The sequence below is a fragment of the Myotis davidii genome, unplaced genomic scaffold (assembly GCF_000327345.1).
Source record: "Myotis davidii unplaced genomic scaffold, ASM32734v1 scaffold663, whole genome shotgun sequence".
Taxonomy (NCBI): Eukaryota; Metazoa; Chordata; class Mammalia; order Chiroptera; family Vespertilionidae; genus Myotis; species Myotis davidii.
This window is the reverse complement of record NW_006295816.1, coordinates 5,896,386-5,907,550: the sequence shown is the minus strand read 5'-3', so window position 1 is coordinate 5,907,550 and position 11,165 is coordinate 5,896,386. Positions and strand designations below refer to the sequence as shown.

At 53.9% G+C, this 11,165-nt stretch overlaps 2 protein-coding genes across 3 annotated transcripts in view; one reads left to right on the top strand and one right to left on the bottom strand.

Annotated features, from left to right (window-relative positions):
- Positions 1-2,124: 2,124 nt before the first annotated feature.
- On the bottom strand, positions 2,125-4,143 carry LOC102765424 (5-beta-cholestane-3-alpha,7-alpha-diol 12-alpha-hydroxylase). The gene has a single exon (XM_006770500.2). It carries the CDS (start codon positions 4,025-4,027, stop codon positions 2,534-2,536), a length of 1,494 nt encoding a protein of 497 aa, XP_006770563.1. The 5' UTR covers positions 4,028-4,143; the 3' UTR covers positions 2,125-2,533.
- A 2,649-nt stretch (positions 4,144-6,792) lies between these two features.
- Positions 6,793-11,165, top strand: part of ZNF662 (zinc finger protein 662) — a 10,070-nt gene continuing 5,697 nt past the window's right edge. The window contains exons 1-3 of one of the 2 annotated variants that reach the window (XM_015568369.1): positions 6,898-6,967; positions 10,492-10,652; positions 10,806-10,932. In XM_015568369.1, coding sequence (XP_015423855.1) covers positions 10,899-10,932 — 34 coding nt within the window. In that variant the 5' untranslated portion in view covers positions 6,898-6,967; positions 10,492-10,652; positions 10,806-10,898. Of the gene's footprint in view, positions 6,968-10,491; positions 10,653-10,805; positions 10,933-11,165 lie in introns of both variants that reach the window. The other variant, XM_006770496.2, reaches the window with a different exon arrangement.

Genomic DNA, 11,165 nt, shown 5'->3' with positions numbered 1-11,165 from the left:
TCAAATCCTGGGAACTCACGGCTTCCTGGGAGGCCTGTTGTTACATGGACATCCTTTGCTGTGGGATGGGAGTCTTGTATTTTCTTCATACCTGACCACTGAGGCTTCCCTCGGTCCCAGTCTACCCTCAGACAGGTCACAGGATCCATAAAGTTCGCTCTCAATTGAGACTCTTGGCCCTGACTCAGTGGACTGGAGCCCTCAGCCTATCCACAGGCCAGGCTCCTGGCCCGTGGTCCTTTGGGTGGGGGTGGTGGGGGCAGAAGATGGGATGCAGCACCCAGGTCTGGGCAGGGACAAGGAGGAATATGAAGGCCCTGCCACTTTGCTCCATTCCACACCTGCTCCGTCACCAGGCCTGGCTATGTGGGCAGGTTGTTGGGGAGCTCACCCCCCATGGTCAGCCCCCAGCCTCCCAGCCCCGTCCTCCCTCTCCTGTGCTCCCTACTAACTCTGTATGCTGCTGGCCCCTCATGGAACAGGATGGAACCAGTCAAAGCTCGGTCAGGCTCCAGGTAGGTCATCATTTGGGGCAGCTAGACCCAGAGAACGCCAGCCCTGACCCAGAGTCACATAGCTGGTGGGGACAGACTCCTGTTAGTCTAGGATCTGGGCAAAACTCAGGGCAGAATAGGCCACCTCAACAGTGAAGGGTGAGGGTGAGGAGTAGCAGAGAGAAGCCCCACTCGGCAGTCCTTGCAGGGGGTCCATGCTGCTGGGGCCTCCCTCCTCCAGGACCCTACACCAGTTCCCACAATCACAGCCCCAGCCAGGCCCTACCATCAGCCAGCTGCAGCTCTGGCAGCATCCCCTCCCTGTCTCCCAGCCCTGGTAAGCATGGCAACAGGAACTGTCTCTAGTTCATATGCCAGAAAGCTGAGTGAGGGCACGGAGAGAAGGAAGTGATTTGAGGAAGTGAAGTAAAATTAGCCGAGACTGGAAGTCAGGTGTCTATAATTTAATCCACAGCTGGGGAATTGGGGGTCAGAAATGAGGAACATGATACCAAGCCCCATGGGCTCCAGTGTGTGTGTGTGGAGGGGGGGGTGGGGCGACAGGAGGAAGAATCCCGGACAGACAGCAAGGACACATAACAGATGTGCTGTGATGCAAACAGTACTGGGGGAGCCCCAGCAGCTGGAGGCCAGAGGATGGGATGGGGCCAGACCTAAGAAGGCTTCCAGGAGTAGCCGGCTCTGGGGTTGGCAGGACAAGCAAGCAGCTGTGCTTTCTAGACCTAGAGAGTTCTACCAGGGAGAGCTGGCGAAGTTGAATTGCACTGGATGGACAATTTGGGGACCAACTGGGGCAAAACTTAAATATCAGGTGTGTGAAGGGAATGGGGAACCAGAAAATAAAATAGTGACAATTAGAGATGCTTTTAGAAAAAGGTCTCTGGCAGCAGAGTGAGCGGAGGGCCCGGCAGGCCGGGTGTGGAGAGGAATGCTGGAATCACTCCTACACGGAGGCAGCATTTCTCTACCGGCTGTGTCCTGTCTGGTGGCCACTACCCACGCGTGGCTGTGGAGCACTGGGAATGGGGCCGGCTTGAACTGAGACGTGCTGGAAGGTTGAAAAGTGCACACCAGATTTTTGAACATACAATACAATATACAGATGATGTTTTATAGCATTGTACCCCTGAAACCTATATATTTTATTAACCAATGTCACCCCAGTAAATTTATTTTTTTAAAAAAGTACATACCAGAAAAAAAAAAAGTACATACCAGATATGGAAGACAATACCAAAAAAGAAATCTAAAAGTATTCTTTATATTGATTACATGTTGAAATGCTAATATTTTGGATATATGGGGGTAAGTTCAATATATTATAAAAACAAATTTTACTTGCTTTTTTTATTTATTTAAATTCTTTATTGTTTAAAGTATTACATGCGTCTCCTTTTTCCCCCATTGACCTCTTCCCGGCCGCTCCCACCCCCAGCAGATGCCCTCACCCCCCTACTGTCTGTGTCCATTGGTTATGCTCAGATGCATACATACAAGTCCATTGGTTGAGCTCTCTCCCCCTCACCCCCTGCTTCTTTTCTTTATAAAATATATATGTCAACTAGGAAATTAAAAATTACACACGTGGCTTGCCTCGTATTGCTATTGGACAACACGGTTCTAGAATGCAAATTCCAGAAGACATGGAATAGTATTGAGGGGGAAAATTAAGGAGCTGGGGGAGGTCATATTGGCAAGATGCTGAGCTCCTGGTGGGGACCAGCTTCTATCCCGCAGGACTGGTGGAGGCCTGTGTTATCTCCCAATCCCTTCCTCTGGACTCCTGTGACAGGGGGGCCTGCAGAACCCACGGTGCAGGGGCTTTAGAGAGAGAGTGGTAAGCCTGTGAGGTGACTAGAAGGAGACAAGAGAGCAAGGAGGACCACAGGACAGAGGTAGGGGTGCCACAGAGCCGCAGGGAGCAGTGGTCGGTGGGGGTCTTGGCTGCAGAGGGGCGAGAGGAGGCGAAGACCCCCAGGGAACCCCTCTGGCCAGGCTGGTGGCCCCCTGGGCAGAGCTCACTCAAGGGACCGCAGGCGGTACCGGAAGCGCACGTCATGGCTGGGCTGCGTGGTGCCGAAGCCCCAGCGCTGGGGGTCCACGGGCGGCACAGGCACGTCGGGGTCCACCAGCTCCAGGTCGAAGTGTGTGATCATGAGCAGGACAAAGAGCTTCATCTCACTCAGGGCCAAGAACCTGCCGGGACACATGGAGACGCCCGAGCCCCAGGGCATGGTGTAGTGGTGGATCTTCTTGCCTGCCTTGTAGAAGTCCACCTTGCGGCTGCCGTCGGGGTTGAGGAAGCGGTCGTACTTGAAGGCGGTGGGCTCGGGGTGGATGTCAGGGTCCATGTGCACCGAGAGGTAAGGAAAGAGGGCCACGATGTCTCCGCTGCGGAGCCGGTACTCCTCCCCACTGGCCATCGTCAGGACGTGGTCATCGTGCACCACCCTGAGCAGGGTGGGCGCTGCCCCCAGCCGCAGGGTCTCCTCCATCACGCTGTCCAGCACTGGGGTGCGTTGCAGGGCACTGACGTCGAAGGTGAAGGACTGCCCGGCCTCCCCCAGGACCTGGGCAGCCTCCTTTCTCAGAGCCTGCATGGCTTCTGGGTGCTTCAGGAGGAACAGGAGGGCCCAGAAAGAGGTGGGCCCCGTGTTCCCCTGGGAGGCCCACAGCATCATGAAGTTGAACTTGTCCTGCATGGCCGGGGCTACCCCCTGCTCCCTCAGGAACTGCAGCATGTAGGCGATCCAGTTGCTGACGCCATCCTTCTCCAGGTTTTCTTTCACAGAGAGGGTCTTGTGGAAGAGGCGCTGGAGCCGGCCCACTTCCAGCCACTCCCGGGGCCCCAGCAAGGAGTAGACAAACCTGGGGAACAGGCGGTCGAACTTACGGAACTGCGTGAACAACTCCTCCGCCTGGAGCAGGTCCTGCTCCGTGTCCTTGGTGTAGCCAAACAAGCTCAGGTAGCCCGCCTTGAACAAGACGTTGTAGCAGAAGTGAAAGAGCCCATCCTCATGCCAGCTGCTGGCCTCCGGGCGCGGGCCCGCGGGGCCCAGGATGACCAAGGACAGGCTGTCCCGCATGGTCTTGTTGAGGTCCTCCAAGCCGTTGCCCATGAGGTGCTTGGTGCTGGCTGAGTGGATCATCCGGTGGTCGCCTGGCACGGACTGGTACCCAAACACCTTGAGCACCAGTTTTTCCGCGTACTCCACGAAGTCCAGTTTTCTCTTCACATCCTTGAGGATGGGGCCGAAGGAGAGGGGGTCCATGACAAAGGTGAAGTACTGGCCCCCCAGCTGCACGGTGAACACATCCCCGTGCTTGGCCCGCATCTGCTTCAGGAATTCGGGCATATTCTTCCGGAAGGCCATGGCATGGCCCAGCCAGGGCACAGAGCCCTTGTCCAGAGGGGGCTCCTGGGGCCTGCGCTGCCGGAGAAGCCCCACCAGGCACAGGTACCCGACGATGACCACCAGCAGGGCTCCCAGCACCGGACCCCAGGGCAGCATGGCTGTGCTCTTGCAGGTTAAACTCTGCACAGACTGTCCAGAGAGCTTTTGGGAGGCCTTGACAACTGGGGGTGAAAGGTCCGCCCACACGGACCTTGCCCTACCAGCTGCAAGTTATAATAAATAACCCTGTGAGACAGTAAGTGGAAGTGAAATTAGCACTTGCTAGGGCCTGGTCATGTGGGAGGAGGAGGAGGTGGGACCAGGAGGAAGCCTGTAACTTAGGGTCACAGCCCCTTACCAGCTCCAGCATCTCCTCTACAAAGCCTTCCTGCCTCTGCTCTCACCTCCATGATCTACTGACCACTCACCCCTTTATTTACTCACGTGCAGTAATTCATTCATTTGCTATCTCATTCATCAGAATAACTAAGCAATAACTAAGTTTCACATCCACCCCTTATTTGTCTTCAGTCTCTGAGCCTCTGGCCTGGGGGCCTGGCCCTGGCCCAACTGGTTTGCATACCTGTCTAGCAAGGATACACTGGAAATCTTGAGAAATTATGAAATGTCAGAGATGATAGGGGCCTCTGTGAGGTGTCAGCTCCCTGCCAGCAGGCCCCAGAAGGTAAAGGCTGTGCCATTCATCTGGTGGTCGCCTGGTATGGACTGGTGTCCATACCAGTCAAAGAGCCCAGCCCATTGTTGCGAAAGGTGAAGTTCAGATTCAATCCAACCACTTTTGATCACCCCCGAATGACTCTAATTTCCTAAATGACCTGCAAACAGGGACTCTGTCTCCTCAGATAACCACAGGATTTCCACATGCCCTCAGGAGCTGGAAACATCCCCACTCTTCCTCCATGAAGTCCTCTCTGACTGCCTAGGGCACAGCAGGAACTCAGCACCATTAACTCTCTCCAGCCTTAGAATCCAGTTGGAAAATTGTGGGCCAACTCCAATGAGCTGAACTTAGTCCCCCAGTTTTTAATGGGTGGCAGTACCACCTTACATTCATTCTCACCTTCATTCATTCATTCACTCACACCCACTCATCCATTCATTCCCCCCTTCCTTGGAACAGCCCTATCTATCCTTTCAACAGATATTTACTGGTCATTTACTGCCAGAAATATTGCCACAACCTGAATGAGACAGACATAGTCCCTGCCCTCATGGAGTTTATGGTCTAAGGCAGTGATGGCGAACCTTTTGAGCTCGGCGTGTCAGCATTTTGAAAAACCCTAACTTTGGTGCCATGTCACATATAGAAATTTTTTGATATTTGCAACCATAGTAAAACAAAGACTTATATTTTTGATATTTATTTTATATATTTAAATGCCATTTAACAAAGAAAAATCAACCAAAAAAAATGAGTTCGCGTGTCAGAGGTGTCATAGGTTCGCCATCACTGGTCTAAGGGAAAATACATTCAGTCATTGCCCACAGAAGTATATCATTACAATCGTGTTCCGTGCTGCACCAGAGAAGAGCGGAGTGGGAAGGGGAGTGGGGAGTCGGGAAGGCTAATCAGGTGGTAATTAAATGAAGGCCTGGAGGATGCCAAGGCCAGGTGTGTTGGGTGGTGGTGGTGCTAGAGACGGAGATAAAGGTGTGTGGGGGTGTGCTGCTCCAAGCATATGGGAGGGTTGTCCTAAGCCACAGGGTGCACACCCACTCTGGGCCAGTGTGGCTGCAGAGCTGAGGGGAAGAGCCTCCAGCAGGGTGTGGCTCCCCAGGCTGTTTGGATTCATGCTGTGACCCACTGCATTGGCCCCTTTCTCCCCAGCCACGGGGTGTTTGGATCTGTGGTAGGCAGTTAGACAGACATGAGCAGAGCAAGGACCATGGGCCAAGCAGGTCACCAGGTGCCTAGCAACAGACAGTTGTAGGTTGGGACCTCATCCCCAGGGTGACCTCTCCTTCCCTAGCATATCACTGGCTGGTCTTGAGGTTCGACCGCCCTGGCCTTTCCTCCCTACAGATGACATCTAGGCCTCAGTTGTGTTTCAGCTCCAGGCTCAGAAAAGCAGCAAAACCAGACACCAAGACTGACCTCAGGACCAGCTGCGATGAATAATGACCCCCTGCCCTGGTGCTGGCCAATCCATCGGTGGAGACCACAGCCCTGAAAGGACACGCCTGGAAAGCTGCTGAATTTTCTATTGAGATCTTGCCCTGGGACCTCCCCTAAAATCTCCACCTTAAAACCCTTAGGAGGGAGGATCCAATCTCTCCCTCCTGTGGGCATGCCTGCACCCCCCCTCCCCTTCCTCTCCAGGCCTGTCACCTTTACCTCCCTCACTTCTAAGCTCCAAGGGCCCTTCCTTTGCCTCTATAACTTGTTTCATAAGCCCATTTCTTCTACCAATTACTTCTTCTAACTCTGTGATCTTATAAATAAATGTTCTCTTATAGTTCGAGTCTTGGCTCTGAACTCAAGTACTGAGATTGCTGAACCCGGGTCCCAGTCTGGCCCCACAGGTGCCCTTACCACTGCTGCCAACAGATCCAGACTTCGGGGCGGCCAGAGGGACCGGCAGGGACTCCTGGCTCTTCCCCCGTCGGAGGTCTCCCAACTCCTCCGAGTGGACCGGGGCCAGCGATCTCGACGGAGCAGGGCGACCCCGAGACGGGTCTCCGCCTCCCTCCCACTCTCAGCGGCAGCGCTCCAGATCGCAGGGGCGGGGTGACGGAGGCGGGCGGGACGGCCTGAAAGGACCAACGACACGCAGTGGCGGCCTCCGGGCGTGCTAGAGCGGCTGCGGCGGCGGGGGGAGGGGCCACTGCCGGAAAAGCAGTGACGCACTTCCGGCCATGGAGCCTGCGCTCTAGTTTAGGGGTCCCTCGTGGAGCGTTTGCGCCAAAGCGCTGTGTGCCTGCCAGTTCGTCTGCAGAGCGGTCAGCAAGGCAGTGGGGCTGGTGATGTCAAAGTCTCTGTTCGGGTCCGAGTTCGTTGTCTTGCAAACTTGAAGAATGAGTTCCCGGACAAAGACGGTAAGCGGTCATAGAGACCATAGACAGACTCCCTGCCATAGGGAGCAGCAGGGAGCGGGCCCAACCGCGTGGCCAGTTAAGTTTCCTAGTCTAGGGGTAGACATGTGCTCTGCTGGCTTCTGCTTGGTTGTTTCAAAGAATTCTGCCGTAGAACCTTTTAAAGCTCACGTCTCCCCGCACCCTTTTTTCCCGCCCGGTTGGGTTGCCCGTTTTGTCGGGACCGGGCGTGGTCAGCAAGCTGCATTCCGCCCAGGTCTGCGGTGTTCCACCCTCCACACCCGCCTGGGATCCCGTCCCTGCCTGCCTCGCCCTCTTCTATCTCTTCTCTGGGTTTGGAGAAGGACTAGCGGAGGGGGGCCTCCTTCCCTCCCATCACCGCTGATTCTAACTTGCACGTTGAGAGAAGCCACCACTTGGCCCGGATTCGTGGGGGTTCTCAGAAGCGCCCCCCCCCCCGCATTGTTTGGGTGTCCTTCCGCCTTTATCCATATATGGCCCAGGATGTTGAGCAACTGGGCACCGACCAGGAGGTTCCATTTATCTGTTGTGGTTACTATATTGGGGTTCTCTGTGCGGTCTCTAGTCCGTTTGCACCGCCAGCCTCCCAGTCTTTTTGCCCTTTGTTCCTCTTCTAGAGGATACCGACTGCTCCCCCCAATGCCTGCCACTTCCTGCCCACAGCCTCACCCCAGAATGCAACAGCCGTCCCGTTGGATTGGAGGTGCAGGGGAGAAATTATTTCACTCTGCCTTTAGATTGGGTAATAGTTTCACTTAAGTTAGGGATGGGCTTACTTATGGTTCCTTTGCCTTCCTAGCATTCAAGATTTCTTCTTTTTTCCAAGAATTGAAGGGAACTCCTTTATGGCCGCTGGGCTCTTGATAACCCGGCCCACGCATTTATCGGTGTTAACCTAAAAATAAAAAGCTGAAGTGCCAGGCAGCCGGTGTTCACTTAAGATCAAAGAATAGCTATTCAGGAAGCACCGATTCAGGCAGAAACCCAAAGAGTGTTCTGATTATGGGGTGAAGGGAAGGGGAATAATTATGTGCATAGAAGAGATTGAATATACATATGGATAATGGCCAGACCATATAGAAAAATAGAACTCTGACCTGCAACCTCAAGCAATCAGCCCAGGAAGGTAATGCATGATCTGCACTAACCAGTCCAAGTCAGACTACTATCTGTGTCAACGAGTCCGGGAAGCCACAATAACCCTCGTATCCCCAAACAGCCAGAGTTTGATTAATATGCTCCCCTGGCCAGTTGCATACAATGTTTTGCTCCTAGCCAACCCTCATGGCAATAGATCTCCTCTCAGATCACACCCGAAGCCTCCTTTTTTCCTACTATAAAGCTTTCCCACTTCTCTGCGTACTTTGAGTTTCTGCCAAATGCAAGTGACTATGGCCAGCTCCTTTGCTGTTATAAACTCTGAATAAATATCGTTTGCTTGTTCCCGTTTGGGTGGTCTTCATTTATTTCCACAACTCCGTTTAAGTTTAACTTCCTGACATGCTGTGTGATGCTCGGTAAGCCATTTCCTCTCTTTGGACCTTCTTTTCTTCAACCGAACATTTGAAGAAATGTTCAACATTTATTTTATTCAACAAATACTCCTTGGCACTTTAAGATTCTGGGCCCTGAGAGGTGCTGGACACTGGGTGGAGGTTAGAGGCACAGAGATGAAGATATCCAGGAAGTCATCTGTTCTCTAGGAATGTAAAACAGTAAAGGAAGGCAGATCTAAGGCACATAGTCAAGTGAAGTATATAGTAGCTTATGTCAGCATCCACCCTACAAGGGTGCAGAGAAATGGAGACGTGTGGTCCCTGGGGAGAGGGCCTGGAAAGGGTTCCCAGAGGAAGCCTGCGGTGCCCCTGGCAGTGGATGTTTCAGGGAGATCTTTGGAGGGAAGAAAGAAGGACCACAGAGGTAAGGTGCCCTCCATCTTCCTGGAGAAGCCAGAGTGGCACGAATCTTGCAGCCTTCACCTCTCCCTTGCGGAGCCCTGGCCCGTGCAGAGCGTGGGCTGCTGGGTGTGGGGCTAGCATGGCTGGCAGGACCCCTGGACGCAGGACCACTATGTCAGGCCCTCCCCTGTCTGGAGCATCCCTTCCCCACAATGGGCAGCCCCCGGGTGGGCCCAGGGCACACTCACTTCCCCATGGGCGGCCCAGGCCATGGCCAGCAGCTCAAGTACCTGCTGCTGGGATAGCTGGCGCTGGCCCTGGATGCACCTGGTGACTGTGGCACTGGCACCACAAAGCTGACTCAGTTGTGCCCTGGCTCTAGGCCCAGATAAAGGGCAGAAAGGGGGTAGTGAGGCCCCCGGGAAATTGGGATACATCCCTGAGTGGAGGACCTGGAGGAAGAGGCGGGAGCAGAGTGGTTTTGACACTTCTCATATGGACACCATCAGGAGAAGCACACTGCGTATGGCTAGCCGCATACACACGAGCCGGGTGCTGGGGCAGAGGTGTTCACAGCGCTGTGTGCAGTGACAGTTGCCCAGAATTTCCATGACACCTGTTGTACAGAACTGGTTATATTTAAGCCAGGTCTTGAGATGAACATGAGTTTGCAGGCTTAGGAGGGAGGGCCTGGATCTTCAGGCAGGGGGAGCTGCAGGTGCCAGGGCTCAGATCTGGGCAAAGAAAGGGTTTGAGTTCATAACAGGATGGTGACAAGATAAAAGGTAGTAAGGGTGGTGGCTCGGGATGATCCTTGGCAGGTAAATTGGGCCCCTGAATAATGAATGGGGTTGTTCACGGTGCTGCGGATTTGGACTTCTTTAGGTAGGCGTAGGTGAGCCAGCCTTTGAGCCTGGGAGTGCAGGGTAGGTCGCTGTGGGGACTTTATTGGGCAAGAATTGGCAGGAAGTGGACCAGACTGGTGCCCTCATAGAATGGGCATCTCCATCCTGATTGAGGCAATGGTTGGGAATTAGAAGTCTTGATGGCGCTAAGTGCTCTTCGTTTCTTAAGAGGGTGAGAGAGAAAGGAAAGAAAAGGTACAGGAGCTCTGGCTCCCGGAGATACTGGAAAAAGGGGACATTGAGACGGGCCTGGGGAAGAAAAAGCAGGGTGCGGTGTGTTAGAGAGTATGTTGGGGTGGGGGAGAGCAGAGAGTAAAGTCAGAGTTTGAGTCTGTCCTGTTGACTACAGTTTCCAGAGCAACTTGGGTGTTCTGGGAGCCCCTAGCTGCCTCTTTGGCTGGTGGCAGTGACATGGAGGGAGAGAAGAGAAAGGGTCCTACACAGGGCAGGGGTGGTGGTGGGGGGTGAAGACAAGACAGTGTGGCGTAGCCGGTAAGAGCCAGAGAGTCAGGCAGGCGGGTGGTGTGTCTCAGTCTGTATCCTTGGGGGAAGGTGGTCTCTGGTCCTCAGTTTCCTTTTCCATAAAACGGATCTAACACCCTCATAGGTCATGAGACCTGCACAAAGTGATAGATGTGAAGTGTTTGGCGCAGCCTCACTGAATGGTGGTTGTTTTTGTTCTCACCATTGGTGACCTCTGAAGGAGGACTCATGGGGAAGGATCACACCTAGAGCACAGACAGTTGTTTCTGGTATAAGGGATGGGAAGAGGAAACCTGCACAGACTCAGGAAGAAGATGAGAGGAGGTTTGCGGAAGTAAAGATGAAGAGACAGACTACTGACGGCCGATCACTTTCATCTTTGTCAGTGGGGGGCAAGATCTGCCGACAGTTCCTTTAGACATTCAGAATCCAGAAACTCAACCAGCACCCCCTCCAGTGCCTCTTGGTGCCTGGTGTGCCCCTTCCTCCAAGCCTCAGTCCTGGGATAGGCCATTTAAACACGTGTTGTTTCAGGGCTCAGTGACCTTCGAAGACGTGGCGGTCTACTTCTCTGAAAACGAATGGACTTGCCTGACCTGCCCTCAGAGGGCCCTGTACAGGGATGTGATGCTGGAGAATTATGGGGCCGTGGCTTCCCTGGGTAAGGGTCTTTCCCCGAGGACTCTGTCTCTGTCCTTCAGAGTTTCCTGGTTCCTTCTTCCTCAGAGGCTCAGGAGTCTTCCAGAGCCCTCGGCCGAGCAGCACCTTCAGGCTCATGGATTCTTAATGACCCAACCTCAGTGGTTTCTGGGCAGTAGGAAGTCCTGTTATCATTTCGGGCCTCACATAGGACCTTCTTGCCCCAGGGTCAGAGCTGCCCGCCTCCCAACCCCT

What these genes read in the sequence shown, in the direction of transcription:
- LOC102765424 (XM_006770500.2), bottom strand. Translation starts at nt 4,027, where the DNA reads ATGCTGCCCTGGGGTCCGGTGCTGGGAGCCCTGCTGGTGGTCATCGTC.